Source organism: Mirounga leonina, unplaced genomic scaffold (assembly GCF_011800145.1).
Source record: "Mirounga leonina isolate KUSES-001 unplaced genomic scaffold, KU_Mleo_1.0 Mir_91, whole genome shotgun sequence".
Classification (NCBI taxonomy): domain Eukaryota; kingdom Metazoa; phylum Chordata; class Mammalia; order Carnivora; family Phocidae; genus Mirounga; species Mirounga leonina.
Genome location: NW_023270839.1, coordinates 29271402 through 29293417, shown reverse-complemented (window position 1 = coordinate 29293417; position 22016 = coordinate 29271402). Strand labels below are relative to the sequence as shown.

The following is a 22016-nucleotide window of genomic DNA, read 5'->3' as shown; positions in this document are numbered from 1 at the left end:
TATTTGACAAATTTTACTTAATTCAGTATTTCTCACCCTTTTTCATGTCAAAGCATAAACACAGGAAATGATTATCTTTGTACCCATACCGGGTTGAGGGTTTCAATTTCTCTTACCCCTCCTATCAACTATTCACAACCCAGTATGTGTCATGGCATACAGCTGGGAAGCTCTGATTAATTAATTTCTGTCATGGTTACAGAAAAGAAGCACAGAGAACTCTATTGTTGAAGTCCTGTGTCAATGAGAATAAAAACAATTATTCTGCATATTCACTTTACAAAGTGTTCTTGAGTCTGTTGGGTGCATTCATCTGATAAAGATTCTTCTGGTGGAACATCCAGCTGTCACTAGTACTTTAAAAGGATGCCTGGGTGGCTCAGTCAGTTAAGCATCTGTCTCTGGCTCAGGTCAGGATCCCAGGGTCCTGGGATGGAGTCCTGCATGCCGCTCCCTGCTCAGCAGGTAGCCTGCTTCTCCCTCTCCTTCTGCTCTTCTGCCCTGCTTGTGCTCTTTCACTCTATCTAAATAAAATCTTTAAAAGAAATCAATATTATATTAATATTAATAGATAATGAAAACTAACATAAATATAAGAAGGAGAAAATTGCAATGATTTCACTGAGTATGGTTTTTTTTCTGGGAAGTAAATATAGTCACAAACATCATTTGTTTCGAATGACTAAAAACCATTTGTAAGTAACAGTCTGAAATCTCTCTTATTTAGAAACAAAATGTTGAAATTATAAAAAACAAACAGTTTGACTTTATTAACCATACAAGGTAGGAAATCTAAATATTTCACAAAAGTAGTTTTGGTTTTGTTTGACATATACCTAAAGTTTAATGTATTAAATATTATATATGTAAATAACACATTTAAATTTAATATTATGTTCTTTTTTCAGTTAAGTATAAATTGAATTTGTATGTATTTAAACTGTATCAAAACCAGCTTTATAATACACACTTTGATAATTACTAGATCTAAAATAACCTTTTTCCTCAAAATTATGTTTTTCATTATATTATTAAGAAATGACAAAATAATAAATATATATATATATGACAGGGGTTTTGAGAGACTATATGTAATTGAGGAAGGGGACAAAAATCAAAAGGAAGGGAAAGTTGAAACATCAACTACTTTCTATAGGTCACAACACAGGCTCTGTGTTCTCATAAGCCCTTGGATGTGTCCAGAGTGCTTGTTACATAGCCACTTAGGGACATTGGGTGGGATATATATATATACACACATATATGTGTGTATATATATATATATGTAACTATATACTTAGTGAGTGAGTCATTTACATGTTTTTTTCCCAAAGAATTTAAAACTATGGGTTGTGAGCTTCTTGAAGGCCATTCATCTTCTCATCCTGAAAATCCATTGTGATATCTGGGTAGACTGCTGTTAAAAATTTGTGTAGAAATTATTTGAGAGTCACTAAAAAGTAGAGTTTTGTGTGTGTGTGTGTGTGTGCATTTATATGATTCTTTTCATACTATACTGACTATATGATGAACTATTGATCATATTGCTTATATAAATTGCAAAATACAATATCAAAATATAAAATGTTGTACTTGGTACTGTGACTAAGATCTAAATGAAGGACATTTATTTGCCCTTTATAATAGAGTCTGTGACTTTATCCATGGCCGTGGAAGTGTTTTTTGTTTTGTTTTGTTTGTTTTTGAAGTCACTTTTTTTTCTCCAGTGAGAGTGTTTATTTTAAATTGCCTTTAAATAGACCAGATTTAGAAGTCATTAAAGGCCTGTAAACATCTATACATAGTCTTAATTTAGACATTCCGAACTATCATTTAGGCACTCAGATTTGGAATACAATAGCTATAAATTGAGGGCTATGATAGAGATTTGTAATCCCTTTCCAAAGCTTTTAAAACTCATCTAGACACGTAATTATTTGTGATAGGGCAATATTCTCCTCCATATCCCAGAGTGTCCCTTAGAGACTCTACAATAGACTGTTTTTTTCCTTTGAGGTTTATTTTTGATTACCAGTTTCTGGGGAATTGTACAGGGTCTCGTTGTGGATTTGCTCTCTCTTCTGTAGATAACAAGGTACTAGGTTTCTGGAGTTACTTTCTAAATTTTTTTCAAAAAAAAAAAAAGAAAAAGAGTTTGGAAAAAAAGTGACTCCCAAGATGTACAATCTTTTAATCAGTTACTTACTCTCACTGTACAATTTGCTTAGTCTCTCAGAATCTCAGAATTAGGAGTGATCTTAAGAGTTATCTAGACCACATTTCTCATTGCTGACTTATAAGTGAAAGGGATTAGATTAATGATTCCTAAGACCACTTCTTGCCATAAATTCTAGATTTATGGGAGTTTATAAAATATGAGTAATATGTGCAAGATATAATGATAGCATAATTCGTATATTTATACGCATGTGCTTTTACTTATATCACTGAATTTATTCCTGATAAGAATACTGAAATGTAGGCAATGCAGGTGATAGTGTCATTTTACTACGTATTAATTTTATAATCCGGAAATAAAGATAATTATGGCAGCCCTAGACCTACGTCTCTGAGTTCCAGGTCTGTTTTCACTGTATTTCGCAATCTAGATCATTCAGGATGAATTCTGGTTGAGGTCTGATTTCCTGTGCTTTGGCCTTGGTGCTTTTTGTTTTCCAATTAGTATGTGTTGGGAATCCTATGACTTTTAAGGGTTTTAATCTATGAAATTCTGGACTTATTTGACTTTCTAAATTCCAAGTGCCTTGTATTTTGTTAGGTATTAAACATTTGTAAACATGTGCCTGGGCGGAGACTTTGCTAGACCTGAGTTTTTAGACTACAGTGTGCATTCCCATTCATGTATTTATTCATTCAACAAATAGTTACTGAGTTCCTGCCTGTCCTAAATCCTTTTCTGGGCCCTGAGAATATAGCAATGGATAAAACAGACAGAGGTCCCTGCCTTGGGAGGATTTTAAAATCTAGTGAATTTGAAATGAATTCAATTTGAATAAGAAGGGTAATGGTGAAAAAGTTTGATACATGGTAACTGCTGCCATGACCCAGATGTGTGGAGCTAAAATAACAATAATAGTAATTTGCTGAATACCACTCTGTCTTCCACATTATAAACATGATCTCATTTCACCCTGACAGTAACCCTGATTTAGGCATCATTATCATTTCCAGGGTAGAGATGAGAAAACAGGAGCAGAGTGATTAAGTGACTCACATTTAAGTCTAACCTGATTTAAAGTTTTTGATCTTAATCAGCTCTCTCCTTTTGGAATATAGGACTGAAAAATGATAAAGAAAATAATTTATTCAACTAAGATTTATTGTTTTCTCATGTTGAAAGCACTGTGATTCAGGCACTGTAGGGAATATAATAATGATTGAGGAATGATTCCCATATTCACAAAGAATATAGAAGAAAGAAGCATTAAAATCATATAATGCGGGCGCCTGGGTGGCTCAGTTGGTTAAGCGACTCCCTTCGGCTCAGGTCATGATCCTGGAGTCCCGGGATCGAGTCCCGCATCAGGCTCCCTGCTCGGCAGGGAGTCTGTTTCTCCCTCTGACCCTCCTCCCTCTCATGCTCTCTGTCTCTCATTGTCTCTCTCGCAAATAAATAAAATCTTAAAAAAAATAAAAAAATAAAAAAATAAATCATATAATGCGATAATATTATTTAAATTTAAAATAACATTTTTCAAGTACCTATGGGTGAGACACTGTACTAACCAAGGCCTGCCCTGTGTCCTTGCCTTGTGTTTCATTTCATTAGGGAGACATCATTGCAGAGCCGATAATTTTAGGGGAACTTAGGAAACCAGAATAATACAAAGTGACTGGTTATTGGGTAGAGAACGTTGCAACGATTCAAGTAAGAGAAGCTAATTTTCCAGAGTAACAGGGATATAAATAACTCACCTCAGGAATTACTATATCTTCAGCATAATAATAGTTAATCATTACAAATGTATTAATTCTCTGGCTAATGTTCCTCAAATTTGTTTCTGCTACAGTTCTGCTTAGCAGTCTAGACAAATTTCCTTGATTCCAGTTTCCCAGGTAAGATTGAAAAGGTGACAGAAGAGTCCTTTAGACAAGAGCCAAGCGCACATTGCTTATGGACACAAAATGCCCAGTTTCCTTGGGAACAGTGTGACCCTGAGTACTCCCTTTTCTACCACTTCTTAGTTCTGAGAAGCACATGTTAGTAAGCTAAGAGTGAGGCCAAAGTGCAAATGATTTTCAGGTGGTGATTTTGTTGTAATACTAGAAGTTATGCTGCAAAGACTAATACAAAGTTAGGAGTAGTGTTTCTTAGCAACAGAATGTTAAACACACCCATGCGGTTCTTCTCACTACCAGCTTTGTGATCCTCACATGTATCACATTTACCTCCTATTCAGGGGAATGAGCTATGCTCCCAAAGTGAATTTCCCTGATAAGTGAAACTTACTATTTAACTCTTTGTCTTAGAATTGCTAAAACTACTACTTCCTGCTTTTCTACCTTTTTTTTTTTTTTTTTTAAATATTTGAGAGAGAGTGTGTGTGTGAGGAGGGGAGGGGCAGAGGGAGAGAGAATTTCAAGCAGACTCCATGCTGAGCACAGAGCCTGACATGGGGCTCGACCTCACAACCTTGAGATCGTGACCTGGTGTTCAACCCATGCGCCATCCAGGCACCCTGCTTCTCTGCCTTCTTAAGCAGAGTGTATTGGCCATCTCATCATCTTTTACTCAGCCAGTCAGTGCCATGATGGGTAATAATCGTCCTGGATTGGAATGGAGCCCTCAGGAGTGATGGAGATTTGGGCCCATGATTTTGCAGCTTGAGTAACAGGTTTTGTGGGGGTTTTGGTCTTCTTTTTCTTTGCTATGATTTACCTTTTTTTCTGTGCTTTTTTTTAGCTGGAAATCATTATACTCCCACTTTCTTTGCTTCTTGCTCCCTCATTCTCTAATCTGTTGATGTGAACAGAAGTGAGCTGTTATATGAGCTGTCATTTTACTTAGGAGAATTTAGAGGGTCTACTCTCTATGTTTTCATATGTATGACTGTGCCTCCTGATTCCCCAAGATTACACTCCAATAGAAAGTTTTTGCTAAAATGGGTAAGTGTGTATGTGTATGTATGTGTAGTTTTATCCCCCCCATTTCTCAGGTCACGGGCATATTTGTGTTTTCTATTTCATGTCCATTCAGTTCCAGTGATCTATATTTCTGTAAAAAAATATTTCACTTAATCTTTCCAAATTTTTGATATACAGTTGTTTATATTTCCATTTAAAATATTAATTTTGATTACAACCATTTTCTCTTTATATATATATATTTTTGGTGTTTTTAATTCCTTCTCTATCAAATGTGCCATAGATTTATTCATAATTCATATTATTTCTCCTTTCATAGAACTGTGTTTTGCTTTCGTAGATTATTTTCTTTTAAAAAGTATTATTAATGTATAGTATTGTCTGTCTTGCATTCTTTGTATTTACCTTGATCTTTTATATAAAATTTTTATTTGGATGTTTAGCTCATTAATTTTTCATATTAATATATGCATTTAAGGCTATAATTTCGCTTCTAATCTAAAACATACACATCTGGAAAGATTAATTTTATTATACAAAGTTTTCACTGTCTTTGGGTCTTAATATTTAATTTATATTATGTTTTCTTGGTAGCCCAAGGTACATTTAGAGTATATATAATTTAGTTCCCAAATATTTAGAAAGGGAGCATTTGAAACATTTGTTTGTGTATGTATGTGTTGAGGAGTGGAGGTTCAGATCTGTATTCATTTTGATCAGGTAATGTTGCCTATATAATTATTTGGGATTTGTTGACATGTTTCATGGTTTTGTAAATGTCATGTGCATGATTTAATAAAATGTGCTTTTATTTAATAGCTGGGTGCAGGAATCTATATATGTCCATGATATTACAAATGCAAATTCAAGTATTTTATACCCTCACTTTTTTTTTGTCTGCTTGATCTGCTTATTACTGATTGTGATATATGAAATCTTCCTCTTTAATAGTAAATCTGTCTGATTTTTCTTTGTAGTTTGGCAAGATTGTGTTTTATGTATTTTGAGGCTCTGCTGTTGGGTACCTAGAGAGTAGAGACTATTATTATCCCATTCTAGTGAATAATTTGTTTAATCATTATATAGTGACCATTTTTCCCCAATAATACTTTTACCTTAAAGACTATTTGTCTACTATCATACCAGTTTTCTTTCATTACTATTTGCCTGGTATAGCCTTGTCTATGCCTTTATTTTCAGTCTTACTGTGTAAATACTTTAGGAATTTTTTATAAGTAGGATATACTGGGTTCTATTATCATTGAAAACCCTTGTTTTTTAGCTAGCAAGTTTAACCCATCTACTTATTTTAAATTCTGGTATGTTTAAATGTGAATTACCATTTATTTTTGCATTTTCCGTTTTCCGTGTTTCTTTGCTTTAATTTTTTTTCCTTCTTCTATTGGTTTCTTTATTGCCTTTTACCACACTACTAGTTGGAAGTTATATACTATTTTTTTTAAATAGCTTGTCATGGATTCTTACCTTAAGAAAATTTAAAGTATTTCTGCTCACTCCCCACATGTACAAGAATATTAGAATGATCCATTTCCTCTTCTTTAATTTTAGTTTACCTCTTTAACTCTCTAATTAATCATCTTCATCATTATTAATATTATTATTTTAAGGTAGTGCTCATTTTGATTTGCTTGTGTGTTTACCAGTGTCCTTGCTCACCATTGCATCTGTATTCCACTTTATTCCTTTCTTTTTGACTTAGTATATATTTTCCTAAAGTATATCCTTTTGTAATTCTTTCAGCAAGGGCTGTGAATGCTGTACTCTCTCAGGCCTTATTTGTTGGAAAAATGTCTTTATATTGCCCTCACTTTGAGTGATGACTAAGTATAAAAACTTAGGTTGACATTCATCTTCAGCACTTAACAGGTAATACTCCAGTAACTTCTGGCCATAATTTTGCTGTGGAGAGATCTTCTTTGAGCAAGCACACTTGCTGTTCCTTTTTCAGGTTGTTTGTCTTATTTTCTTGCATGCTTTGGATTTAGTGTACTATAATTTCTCTAGGATGTGCTTTGGTGTCCATTTATTTCTATTTTAATCCTTCTTAACACATTGGATTCTTAAATCTAAGTTTTCATATCTTTGAAATATTCTGGAAAATGGTAGACCCATTAATTTTTTAATAATGTACTTTAAAAAGTACTTCAAACTTAGGGGTAAACAGTAAGTATTGTACACAGAACTATTTTCATGAAGACTTCTTAGTGGCAAGTTGCCAATCTGTTACTCCATTTTCTAAGAATTTAGTTTGTACTCCTTAGAACAAAGATATTCTTCTACACAATCACAATGAACCCTTCAAAATTAGGAAATTAGCATTGATACATAACTACTGTTCAGTCCTAGATTCCACTCAAGTATTGCCAGATATCCCAGTAATGTCCATTGTAGTAAGAGAATCTAGGTGAGAACCATATCTTGCATTTAGTGGTCATGTCTTTTGAGTCTTTTAGTTGGAGCATTCCTTAGTCTTTGACTTCTTGACCTTACCTGGCCTTTTTGAAAATTACAGTTCAGTTATTTCATAGGGTCCTTCAGTTTGTGTTCATCATGATTAGATTCAGGTCACACATCTTTTGCAGGAACACGTGTTCTTCTCACGGCATCCTATTGGGTGGTGCGTGAATCTGATTTGCCCCATCACTGATCATTTTTACTTCCTATACTTGCCAGGCTCTTCCTGCGTGAAGTTATTCTTTTATTTCCTTTGTAATTAGTATGAACCCGTGGTTTCCCATTTTATTCAATGAGTTTCAATCTATTCCTAGTGTTATTCACTTTGATGGTCCTATTGTCCATAATTTGGCCAGTGGGCACTCATTCAAGCTGGCTTCTGTGTCCTTTTGCTATGTCCCCTCACTGTGAGCACGTCCTTGCTCTCAACAATAACATGTGCCAATATCATCTTGTATTTTTCCTGCTCCAGGCCTGGCACCAACCAATTTCCCAAGAAACCCTGGTTCCTTTTAGTAAAGAATAGTATTTAGAAAATGCTAAGTGAGCTTGTTGCTATGGGAGTGTTGTTGCTCCTAAGCCCTCAGGGAACAGAGATGAGAAGTGTGTACATGGGTGTGTGTGTGTGTGTGTGTTCATACCAATACCTCTGATTCCATTGCAACACAACAGGGATTGTTCTAGTTTTCTTCCTTTCTATATTTCCAACTCTCTTTTCTGATAGTAAGAAACCTGGTTCCTGTTATCCTATTCACATATTAATTATTTAATCAATTACTCTGAATGGAACCACTATAAATGCTACTGCCCTGCCCTTTGTGTGGATGTCCTCCTGATCCTTATATGGCTTCATCATCCCTTGTAGAGCTGTGACCCTAGATGTGAATATTCTGCTCAGCCACTGTATTCCCTATATCTGGTTACACTTTCTGGTAGTACCCCTGCCCATACCACCAGGACATGCTGAACTTACCCCAGCATGCATGCCTTCCTTATCCTTCTTGGGCACTTGTTCAGGCTCCAACACCCAGTATGAGACAGCCTTGCACACGTTGTCCCTTTTCACTCTGCTTGGGCTGTGCATCTCACACAGGGCTGCCCACGTTTGGGCATCTTACTCATCCTCCCTGGGCTCCAACCCCACGTGTTCTCCTATACAGATGCCCTCCTCACGCTACTGAGCTCTGACACTCCAAACATGCTTTCTCTACCTAATGGTTTTAGGACTGAACTAGCCAGGAAGGGAAAGGGTTCTACCTTTTTTGGAGCTTATATTAGATAAATGTTGGGTGTTATCATTCTGTCTATAGCTCTTAGTATCTCTGATTGATCTTAACTCTCTGATTTTTTTTCACTCAACATCTATTTTTTAATCACTCCTTGCCTTTTTTATTCTGTGTAATTTCTTGAGAATTATCTCTAAGTCCATTGATTCTCTCTTCAGTTGAGTCTATTTTGATTTATTCTCTTGACATTTGTTATATTCCAATGATTATATTTTATCCTAGAAGTAGTATTTGTTTCTTTAAAATTCTGCCTGTTTATTTTTCTATAGGTTGTCTTTTTCCCTAAGGTTTCAAGTTTTTTCTTTTGTCTCTTTAATAGTTTTTTTTAAAGATTTTACTTATTTATTTGACAGAGAGGGAGAGAGAGAGAGAGAGCACAAGCAGTGGGAGCAGCAGGCAGAGGGAGAGGGAGAAGCAGGCTCCCTGCTGAGCAGAGATCCTGGCATGGGGCTCAATTCCAGGACCCTGGGATCATGACCTGAGCCAAAGGCAGATGCTTAACTGACTGAGCCACCCAGGTGCCCCTCTTTAATAGTTTATTGCAATTTAACATATTTGTTCTTCTTTCACAGTGTTTTATATCGTTCTCTTATTATTAGTTCTGGGGATACTGATTGTTCTGTTTACTAATGGTTTATTATTTTCTTGAATGGTTTGTAATTTCTTATTGCAAACTTATTTGCCACTGGAGTTGTTTCTATGAGAATCATATGCAGCCTTGATTGTAAAAGTATCTTCCAAAATGCTTTTTTAAAAAAGAAAAAAGCTTTATTAAAGTGTAATAGACATGCAGTATACTTATATATCTATATATATGTATTGAAAGTGTATTATTGTATATGTTTTAACATATGTGTTCATTCATGAGACAATCACAGCAGTCAAAATAATAAACATGTCTACCATCCTCAGAAGTTTCTTTATTCTCCTTCGCAATCTCTGTAATCCCTGCTCCTTTTTCCTGTTCACAAGCAACAACTAACCTGCTTCCTGTTGCCCCAAAGTAATTTGAATTTTCTAGAATTTTATACAAATGGAGTCATACTGTATTTACTCTTTTTAGCTACTGTTTTCACTCAGCATAATTATTTTCAATTTCATCTATGTTGTGCAAATTAAGAATTCATTCCTTTTTATAGCTGAATAGTATCCCATTGTGTGGCTATACCACAATTTGTTTATCCGTTCACCTCATATGATGGACATTTGAGTTGTTTCCAGTTTTTAGCTATTATAAATAAAACCCTACATGTAGAACTCTCTGTATAAATATTTGCTTTCTTTTCTCTTGGGTGAGACCTAGGGGTGGGTTGACTGGGTAATGTACTGAGCACATGTTTCACTTTATAAAAAAACTGCAAAACTATTTTTCATCATGTATTTCCAATAGCAGCGTATGAGTTCTAGTTGTTTTACATTCTTAACACTTGGCATGATTTTTTAATTTAAAAATTTGAGATATCCTCATAAGTGTGTAGTGTTTTTGAGAGGCCTCCCACTGGTATCATTGACCTGAGAACAATTATTTACGTATATTTCTGCATGTGGGGATTCTGGCATCATATATATATAACAATATTTTTTATTCCAAACCTGTTTTGTGGTTTAGATTTGGTATATTTTTCTTGGGAGATTGGGAAATAAGCTTCCTTATCTTTCTGAGTGGTGTTGGAGTTTTTCTAGATTCCATTTCATTGAGTAAGGAGGGCGTCTTGTCCTTAAATGGAGATTAACACTTAAACTGACTCAGGTCCTGTTTCAGACTTTTCTTAGATTTGCACTGCTTCGAATTCCCTAGACTTATTTACAAGCATGGCCATGAGTCAACAATTAAAACACACGCACGCACGCATGCGCACACACAGTATTGTTTCTCTGTGTTTGAGGTAGAAGTCCAAGTTCAGATTACAGTGTTATTGAAACCAGAACTCTTTGGTTAGCTTAGTAATGTGATTAATATGTGTGGTCCTGATAGTCTGAATTGCAAAGCTCCAAATAGTTCCCATAGAAATCTTGGTTTTGTGGTACCTGGGGACCACTTGTGTACTGAGCTAAGAAGCGAACCATCAGGAACTGATACTGAATACCAAACAACTGAACGATAAATAAAATTTTGAAAGCAACCAGCTTATGGGTTAAGCACTGCCTACATCGAATTTGTGCTCGTGGTGTAAATGCATACTCATGTTTACATGTGTGTGTGTGTCTATGTGTAATCAGACATTATAAATAATATATACCATAAAATTTAATAACAGAAGTCCTGTAGGACAGAAGGTTTTCATTTTGTTAACTTTCTCAAGCCAAACGTGGAAAGTAAGCTAAACGTGGGAAGTAAGTTTGGTATCTTCCTCCCTCTCTTATCTTTGACATTTTTTTTATTTTTTTATTTTTTTTTAAAGATTTTATTTATTTATTTGACAGAGACAGAGATAGCGAGAGCAGGAACACAAGCAGCGGGAGTGGGAGAGGGAGAGCAGGCTTCCCGTCGAGGAGGGAACCCGATGTGGGACTCGATCCCAGGACCCTGGGATCATGACCTGAGCCGAAGGCAGATGCTTAACGACTGAGCCACCCAGGCACCCCATCTTTGACATTTTTAATGAGACTAAATATATACCATTAAGTCATAAGAGGAAACTTACTAATCTTCTCTAGACGCTTAAAGCATTATTCATCACCAAATTATTTGTATTTCAGACAAGAATGGGGGAAACATTTAACTTAGTGTGTCCCAGACTGTAATGCACATATCGCTAGGTATATTTCAGATCATTTTGGGTGGGACACAGGCAAGCATTTTTTGACAAGTATATATTCATCTTAACCCTTGTAACTAACAAACGCAAGTAGTAATCTCATGAAAATTCTTGTTGAGGAAGATATCAAATACAAAAACGGGTGAAATAAAAATTATTATTAGAAGTAATATAGGTGGAACATGAATATGATAGATACCAGGAGAGTCAAACGTGTATCTTTGAAGACTAGGAGACACTGTTTTTATAGAAAAGATTTACTTCTTAACCACAAAGTTCAGATATTTGTTACTTAGGCGAGGTGATGACATTTTTTGGGAGAGAGAGTACGCAAAGCAGATTTCAAATTATAGTGTATAGTCAGCTCTAATCTTCTTGAGAGGCCTCGCTGGACTTTGAAGCAAGTCAGGATCACCCATAGTCAAAGATGTGTGTGGGCATGGTAATTTCAATGTCTCCTGACTGCCTTCTCCTCTAATTGACTGGGAAGCACTCTTTTCCCCATCTCTGGGAGAATACATCCCAGAGTTTAGATCATGGTAAATCCATTTGTGACATGATCAGTCCCCCAAATGTATGAATGATGACTGTGTCCATTTTCTTCTTTGTTCAGGATCCTCTCAGCATGAGGTCCTCCTTGCAGGCAGTAGCACTCTGGGGAAAGAAGGCCCCTCCACACAGCATCACTGCCATCATGATCACTGATGACCAGCAAACCATTGTGACTGGAAGTCAAGAAGGTCAACTCTGTCTCTGGAATCTCTCACCTGAACTGAAGGTTAGTGAAAATGATTCATATTGAAACAGATGACACTCACAAAATAAGCACAACTTGCTTCTACCTGCCATGACGGTGGGAGTTTTGCATGATTGTTAAAAAGGTGCTCACTGAAGCAGTAAACTGGTTTTACTTCTGAATTTGGAGAAAATGATGGATCAAGATCATATTTGAAAATTAGATTATGAGTATTGCTAATCTTAGCTACCAACTAAGTGTTATCGTCCTTTAAGCTATGCTAAGTTTTACCATTTTACAGCCTGAATTATATGTTTAAGTAACTGAACTACAGACATGTAAATATAATTCTAAAAATCACGGCTCATTAATCTAAACAAAGGGCACCCTTGAAAACCACTATTAACTAAATGAATAGTATCTTAATTATCTGGGTGTTTCTGTCAGTTTGGCCTTCTTGTTATTCTTGTGGTCTCTGCTTGCATGTGATTTTTAAAGATCACATCACAAAGCTCTAAATCCAATTTACTATTGTTGTCTTCCTATCTCAGAACCTGACCTCACCTAGGATTTGGCCCATTGATTAGCAATTAATTGTCCCTGTCCCAAGTCATAAACATTTAACATATTGGAATAGATATTTGCTTAGTGCTAGCAGCCTCTGGACCCAATTTGAACATTTAAACTAATGATGTACTTAAAGTATACTGCTCTCATTAAGAAGCCTTTTAAAGATCAAAGACTATTTTTAGCCTTTAAAGTTTGTCACTTTAAAACCTAAATTAACAATTAATTGTAATTCTATTTTATAGTGTAATTAATTAACACCTCCCGTCACAGAAGAATTACACTACAGGACTGCCAACAACTGCATAGGAGACCAGCTCAGCTCAATGTTTATGAACATTCCTGAAAGAAGGAACTGGTATTATTGCAACAGCTGAGTTTTTGAAAAGTGGCCTTCACATTTATTATCTCTTAGAGTTTAAACTCACACTTCTAAATGGCTTAAATGGACTTGCTACGCTTTTTAATGTTCCAAGTATAGTGTTTTCCGGCTGGAGTAGTTGTCTTGTAATATGTAGGTTGCAATAAGCGTAAGAAATTTGGAAACCTCACATCTGTATCTTTTTACATTCCTTTTTATGTTCCTGTATGTATTCAGCATTTGTTCAACATGCATTTATTGACTACATATTATAAGTTAGGTAGTACGCTAGGTACCTGGGTTCAAACACAGATGAGAAGACTTGGTCCTGGCTGCCCAAGGGGCTGCAGTGTAGTAGAAGAAGGACATAGGCTGATGCAGTGCACTGATGAGATGATACAAGGTACTCGGAGTACCTGAAGTGCTGAGGAATTTAGATTTAAAAAAAAAAAATTAACTAGCAAGAGCTAATGCCACATGCTAATTAAAAGCAGTGATAATATTAGGGATTTTGAGATTATTTATGCAAGGAGATGACATAATCCTATATTAGTATATTTGTGATTGGGACTATCATTTGGTATTAATGTGAAGGGCATACAGAAGGGAGGGAGAGAAGTGATAAGGGGCAGTGACTATGGTAGGAGCCTTTTCATTAATTTAGTCAAGAAGGTTTTTGAGTAGGAACCAAATCAGGGACAGAAGGGATGAAAAGGAGATGAAAATGGAAAGATATTGAGAGGAAAGAATGTGTGGAACTGAGCAACTGATTGGAGTGTGGGTCGAGGGGGCAGGAATAGTCAAGTATACCTTACTGACTTAGGGTTTGGGTGTGGGTGGGACTGGTGATGTGATGATATCATGGATTTGTAGAAGGAATAAAGGTGATTAGAGAATAAGAATAGGAAGGGAAAGGAGGTGATTTAAGTTCTGGAGATCTTGGAGTATCCAAGTATTTTTTAGGAGATTGGGACCACATCTCAGTTTTTCCCTGTCCACGGGTGGTGGGATTGCAGGCTATAGGGGAGTAGAGAATAAGTTTCTTATCACATGCTCCTGTTATGCATGCTGCTTCCAGGCTCAGGATCTGACTCCCAAAGACCTCTTAGTGAGGTCTGCCAGTGAGGAGCTTCTCCAAGTTTCATGCTAGGAACTACTTCACTTGTCCTTCCTGATATTGATTGCTGGTATTTATAACACTTTTAAACATAGAGAAAGCTGAGCTGAACATCCTCCCAGATATATTCCCTTAGTATTGCTATGTTCTATTTTTCTTCCTATTTAATACTCAAAAGGAAACACAATAATGACAAAATGAAGAATAGCAAGAATAGCAATATTGTGTACAGAAAAAGAATGGAGAGCTTGGTCAAGTTCTAACTCTGATATTTACCGACTTTCATATGGAGCAAATGACGTATTCTTTGATCCTTGATTTCTTCATCTGTGAAATAGGCATTAAACCCTGTTCATAGTTGCACCAGTGCCTGGGTATGGTGGATGCTCATCAAGTTTTGTGTTCCCATTTGCGCTATTGGAAGTTCCTGGCGGGGTGGGGGTCCGGGGTGGGCAATAAGTCATGGAGGTAGAGCCAACGAATAGAAGTAAAGGTCTCCTGGATTTCATCATGACAATGAGTAGGTGTGTTTGGATTTTTTTGTTGTTTTATTCCAACAGTTCCAGAATATGATAAAAGGAAGAGATTATAATGAATTGTCACAGTTTATTTAACTACATGTGGGGATTTAGTAGTAGAATGAGGACTCCGTATTCAAAACAATGAAGTACCATTATGGTATTTTGTCCATAGCAGATTTTCTCTGGGAGAAGAAATCTCCCTGATTTGCTCTAATTCCTTGCTTAATTTGGCCTGTAATATATGGAAAGGTGTTAAGTTCATAGGGGTATGTATTCCAAAATGTAATGATGGGAAAAGATAGTGTGTTGTTTCCTGAGATGGAACAACCATCTGGATTTCCCAGGAAAAAGGTAGAATAAGGTAAATGGTTGTAACATACCACAAAACTTCTTTGTAGCACTGGAAATTTGGTCTAATAACAGATCTCTAGGGAAGCATTTCTGATTGTGATAGAAATAAGATGAAGGCAGAGAATGATTGTGTTTTGAAGTAATTTGTCCTCATTGGTATGATCACCTATGGATATGTTTGCATGTTCAGAAAAAGCATAATGAATATTAATTCATTGGAAATAGATTTTTATTACCCTCAAGGTCAGTTTTATTACCTACAAATTTTCTAGTCATTCAAATTAAAGTTTTAGTCCCTATTGACAAACTCTTCTTCATTTGAGGGGATCCTGCATGTCTTTTGTTTTGTAGTTTGATTTTCTTAATCTTGTTTTATAAAATAAGGAGCTATAGGCATCTTTCATACATGAGATAATGGAAGAATTAGCCCTTGGTGCTGTATTTTTAAATTCATGTACAGGAGAAAGACAATAGCATTTTCAATATCAACTTAGTTAAAACATTATTTTTAATGCAGAAAAATTAATTTTTATTATTTCTGGAGCAAGAAATGAAATGAGGTTACGATAAGGATATAATGGTTACAAAAAAGGTAATATTTTCCTTGTATTATTTTGTAAACTCATTTCTGAATTCTGAAATTTGCTCATTAATATGCTACTATCAACTGAGGCACATTTTGTGCATAATAAACATCAACACTGACTTATTTGTATTCAAAACCTAGATGTTGTAAAACAGGTCTGGTGATTATTTAGGTTTCATGATAGATACAAAACCAAAACCAAAAACAAAGAACTGTGTACAAGATATCTCCTATATCTAGATGTTTATTAGATTTTTTTTAATTTATTTGAGAGAGAGAGCAAGCATGAATTGTGGGGAGAGGCAGAGGGAGAAAGACTCCCCGCCGAGCAGGGAGCCTGATGCCAGGACCCCAAGATCATGACCTGAGCTGAAGGCAGACGCTTAACCAACTGAGCCACCCAGGTGCCCTGTATCTAGATGTTTATTATTCTGTGGATTTTGATATGGCATAGATCAGTTTTCCTGAAACCTATGTAGAGCAAAAACATAATATAACAGGATTTTCTAATCAGAATTATGAATACTTATATAATGTGATGTTTATATTCTTCAAAAGTTTATAGCTGTTTAAAAGCTTACCCTCATCATTTCAGATTTCAGCTAAAGAACTTCTGTTTGGTCATTCGGCTTCAGTAACATGTTTGGCAAGAGCAAGGGATTTCTCGAAACAACCTTACGTCGTCAGTGCTGCTGAAAATGGGTAGGTAAGATGTGCGCAACTTTGTGACCATCTCTGTTGCCTCTCCCTTTTTAAAAACAATGATGGGGTACAGAATTCTGGGGCTGAAGGAAACCTTAGTGATTATCATGTTCCTTTTACATAGAGGAAAATTTAGATCTTGAATGGTAAAGTAATTTGTGTGATGATCCCAAGGAATGTGATCAGTACTGTGTCTCCCAATTTAACTCTTTTTTTTCTTGCTGGATTAAGGCCAAAATAAACACTCTTAACTTATCTATCAGGCCTTGTGGCAGCCTCACTATATAAAGGCAAATGCCACCTGTTGTAGAATTGAAAACGGAAACGTCTGGGTGCTTGTCTTTTTTCATGTAGTAACTCACTTTGAGCTCTTAAGCAAACCTATCCAAGCCTTCATTGTTTTGTAAAACAACTCAATAGTTATAATCTTCATGTTATACACTTGTCTGAAATCATTATAGGAGAAGCAGAGGAGAGGGCTCAATGGTAAGTGGGATGGGGGGAGAGAGAAGGGAACATAGACTGTGATTTGGGTACAGTTTCATGGAGGCAAGGTTTATTCCAATGAAATAGGACTAAGCTGTAAGAAAAAGCCTCACCGATGGAAGAACTACTAGGAGCTGGACTCTGCTGATGAGGTATTTGCCAAAGTAGATTCGGGAATGCGGAATTGATTCAGCGTGCATTTGTGAATCAGGGATTCGATTACTGGCTGAAACAAGAGAACCCCCTCCTTTTTTTTTTTACTTGAGGAGAAAGTACATGGCCCTGAACTCTGAGAACCAAAAGGATAATGAGTGTCCAACTTGGAGAAACTGAATAGTTTAACAAAATGCTAGTGAAATGGATATCAAAGAGGTACCTATTCTCATAGTTTACAGCAAAGCCATCATTGTTAAACTTAGAGAGATTGAACTTTGGATGAGGCTAGAGTGAAATGCCCTAGTACATTCTTTTCTTAATAATTGCTAGTAGCTTTCATATGCTAGGGTTGCCGCAAAGCCTGCTACACAAGCTGAGATAAATGAGTGTTGCCAGTCTAGAGAATTTGGGAGATGGTGATTTTTTTTTTCCTGAGACTACTTGGAGAGTTGAGGAAAATTAATTGCTAAATGAGAAATAGCTCTGGAAAGTAACTGAGTTCCAACCTGAGGTTTTTGCCCACAGTAGTCTAGCTCCAAAAAAGAAACTAAGGTTAATGGACATATTCTTGATGATAGATGAATTCAGCTGTATGACCCTGCAAATATAATTATTAAAGAGCCAAGGAGCCTGGTTTGATCTTCCTTTCCCAAGATGATTTGAATTTTCTGGAATTCTGTTTCTTCAAGATGCAAAACTTGGCCTGCATCTATAAGATATTCTTTAGGCAGTATCTACATTTCAGCTGCTGCATACTTAACAAATCCTAGTTTAATCTACTGGAAGTTATTACACTTACTAGACTTGGTCCATTATGCCCCAACAACGATTTTTTTAGCTTTGAGAAGACTCAGGAAGTGACCGTAGACTTAGTGTTTCTGCTTCCAAAATGTTCAGATGGTACCCCAAATTGCTGTGATTCAGTTTTTCATTTTTTTCCCAAAGTATTAGTTCATCAGTAGGCATAAGATTCAGGAATCCCAGTGAGTTCCAGGATGACTGAAAGGAAATACTACCTGGAGACCTGATGTTGAAGCAACAGAATGCCAAAGAAAAAAAGATCCTGAAGGTGGTTAGTGGGAAAAAGCAGATTATTTATAATGGAATGTAATTAAGCTGACTTCTCAGCAGTAAAATGAAAGCTGGACAGCAGTGAAATATTTTCAAAAAGTTGAGAGAAAATATCTGCCAACTTAGAATTGCATGTCTAGCAAAAATATCTTCCTAAAAATGAGGTCAAAATAATAATGTTTAATATAAATATACTGAGAATGCTCACTGCCAACAGATCCTCTATAAGCAGCAGAATTCTAAATTATATTCTTCAGTAAGAAAAGCCATGATTCAGAAGGAAGAACTGAGATGGAAGAAGGAATATTGAACAAAACCAGAAAATTTTTAGAAAGTGTAAATAAATACAGACTATTACACAACAGTGTTTATGTATCTCCCATGCCCTGCCCCATACATATTCACACAATTCTAGTCAACAGTTGCATAGGGTTGGCTAGTGACCAGATCGCACATGCTGTGGTGTTCTAGAGGTGGGTAAAGCTGTTGATTAACGTTAGAATTTAAGCTAGATGTACATGTTAATATTTCCAGGGTAGCTGCTAAAAGAACAGAGAGGGGAAATAAAAATAAAAGAAATAGAATACAGAACTTCCAACTTGGAAAAGAAAAAATAATAATTTTTATTTAATCCAAAGGAGACAAAAATAACTGGGGCAAATGGAAAGCACAAGATAAGGTAGTTGAGCTAAATCTGACTAAAACCGTAATCTCAGTTATGTAGAAGGACTGAGCCCTCTAGTTAAATCACAAAGATTGTCATATAACTTAAAAGACAAAAACAGCATAAGGACATAGAAAGGTTAAAAGTAAACGGATGGAAAAAGATTTATCAGATGAATACTGACCAAAATAATGTTGATATAGCTGTATAAATATTTTATATTAATAACTACACATAGTTAATAAAATCTTAAGGCAAAAAAGACTTGGCATTGATAAAGAGGGTTATTACTTATTAATAAAATTTTCAATCAGCAGCAGGAGATGAGACCAGAAAGTTAGGCAGGTGCCCAGTCTTAGAGTCTTCTAGAACCATGTTCCTCCAACGTGAGCTTGCATCAGGACCACCTGAAGAGCCTGTGTAAATACAGATTTCTGGACCCCACTCCCAGAGGTATGGGTTCAGTAGGTCCAGGCTGAGGTTCAAGAACTTGCATTTCTAACACGCTCCTGGACAGTGCTGAGGCTGCTTGTTCAGAGAACATATCTGGTGTAGTGAGTATCCTATAATGGGGGCAGTGAGAGAAAGTGTGATGTCAAGAATGACTTGGGAAACTCATTGGTGATGATACCAGTTAATTATGAGGATAGGAAACTAAGGAGGATGGATGTTACGCTTCATTGTGAATATGAGGAGTGTGGAGTCTCCCACGTCATCCACATAGAGAGATATCTAATAGCTAGTTGCATGTGGAAATCTAGAGCTCAGTGAACAGGTCTGGGCTTCCAACGTCATATATATAGTACCTGAAGTGATGGGAGTAGATAATTCACCCGGAGAGAGTGTGAAATATGAGAATGTAAGAAAGCCTAAGACAAAAATCTAAGGAAAATCAGCATTTAAAACAGCATAAGAATGGAACCTGAGAAGGCCAATGAAATCCCAAAAGTGTAATGGAAGACAAGAGAAAAGAGAATTTGAAGCATATAAGGGACTTGGAATTCAAGATGGCAAACCATGTTTATCTCCTCTCCCTCTAGATGTTGCATTAAAATAGAAATCATAGCCGTTTTATAAGCACACAAATATAAGAATAGGAATGGGGCCAAGAGAAAATAGTGTATTTCTGAAAGTAGAAAAGTGGACAGAAGAATGGCGACTGATCTATTTATCCACTGGATGAATTTTTTATTGAGGTGCTGAGGTGGGGATGTAGAATTCAATAAGGAAAAAAAATGCCTTTTCTCCAGGAATTTAGTGGGAATTTAGCAGTTTTGTAACTTTATATGTTGTAGATATTTTCCTCTGTGTTCTTTTCAATGAAATTAAAAAATCAAGAATTTAAAAATTTTGGAAATTGTTAAACTTTTTTTATGTGATTAAAGGTGATCTCAGTAGAAACGTTGGGAATGGTATTTCAAAAGGAAAAGAAGAGTGTACATTTTAATAGTCAATTTTCCTGTGTTCTTATTAAGTATGTAACTTGTACAGTTCCAGCTAAAATGTCAATGCTACTTTTGGTACACAACACATTTGCTTTCTTTCCTTAAAAAGAATTGACAGGCATGGGGCACCTGGGTGGCTCAGTCGGTTAAGCGACTGCCTTCGGCTCAGGTCATGATCCTGGAGTCCCGGGATCGAGTCCCGCATCGGGCTCCCTGCTCAGCAAGGAGTCTGCTTCTCCCTCTGACCCTCCCCCCTCTCATGCTCACTTTCTCTATCTCATTCTCTCTCAAATAAATAAATAAAATCTTTAAAAAAAAAAAAAAAAGAATTGACAGGCAAAGAGTCAGTTTTTGCTTTGTGGTATTTTGTATTACTTTTTTTTTTTACTTTAAGATAGAAAATAAGATGATAAGAAAACAAACAGGGAAAGCATTAGAATCCAGGAGAATTTAGAAACATTAGCATCACTGAGAGAGCTTTTACTGATGCCCAGGCTCCAACCTTGGAAAATGTGATTTAATTAGCATGGCTTGATGTCTGGGTCAGACATCAGTATTTTTAAAAAGTTTGCTGATAATTCTCATGTATAGCCAGTTTAGAACCACTGGTTTAGAGATAGACTTATCTAGAAACAGACCAACTGACCAAGAGCTTGGCAAAACCTATATGCCAGGACTCCAACACAGAGCCGTGGAATTAGAATTTCTATGGACAATTTTAGAAATATGTGCAGGTGATGCACAGCTAGAGTTGAGAACTATGCTAATAAACTCCAGTTCCTTATGAAGCTAAAATTTTATATTAATAGCAAGTTAAGGTTCTATTTCTTTTTACCTTTGAGATATATTATCTCAACTTCTCTTTCCCAGTTTTATTTTTCACACACACACACACAATTTTCCCTTGTTTTATTGAGTTGCATGAGTTTCCATATTACCTCAAATCCTTTTTGGAATAAAGTCGGATATAAACAGAAAAAAATTATGAATATTTTGTTTCTATATCCAGAACAGGGTTTCTCAACCTCAGTACTAATTACATTTTGGAGAACCTTAGAATTCTTTGTTGTGGGGCCATCCTGTGCATCCTAGGATATTTAGCAGCATTCCTGGCCTTCCCCCACTAGATGCCAGTAGTGTGTTCCTAGTTGTGACTATCAAAAATATCTCTTATCATTGTCGAATGTTCTTTGGGGGGCAAAATCGCCCCAGGTTGAGAACCACTGATTTAAAGATTGATGTCCAGTGTTTGGCCAGAAAAACAAAAAAGCCCAGCAAAACACCAAATGCATCTAGCATTTACTATTATTAATTCATATCTTTTGCTTCTTAATAGCAGCTTCTCCCTTAAAGCCAATAAAGCTTTCATTTATTCTTTCATGGAAAGTTTTGCTTATGTGTTGAAAGTGTCAAAACTGAAGGATATTACCAAACAACTGTGAAACAGCTGTTCTGGTTTTTGTGAACGGAAATCATGTAGATTTAAATTGCCCTACGCTGGGTGATATATTTTGTCACTGTATTTCATAATTTTATGTACATCCTTGTAACATATAGGAAAGCAAGTCAGAGTTTTCTAAACAATGAGAATTCTCTAAATATGTAGTGGCATGTGTGATTTCAACAT

General features: G+C 36.0%; 1 protein-coding gene across 2 annotated transcripts in view; it reads left to right on the top strand.

Moving 5' to 3' along the window:
- The window catches only part of WDR72 (WD repeat domain 72), a 228266-nt gene that overhangs the window by 13626 nt on the left and 192624 nt on the right, over positions 1-22016 (top strand). The window contains exons 2-3 of one of the 2 annotated variants that reach the window (XM_034994225.1): positions 12240-12404; positions 16461-16567. In XM_034994225.1, coding sequence (XP_034850116.1) covers positions 12252-12404; positions 16461-16567 — 260 coding nt within the window. In that variant the 5' untranslated portion in view covers positions 12240-12251. Of the gene's footprint in view, positions 1-11859; positions 12405-16460; positions 16568-22016 lie in introns of those variants that run through there. The other variant, XM_034994224.1, reaches the window with a different exon arrangement.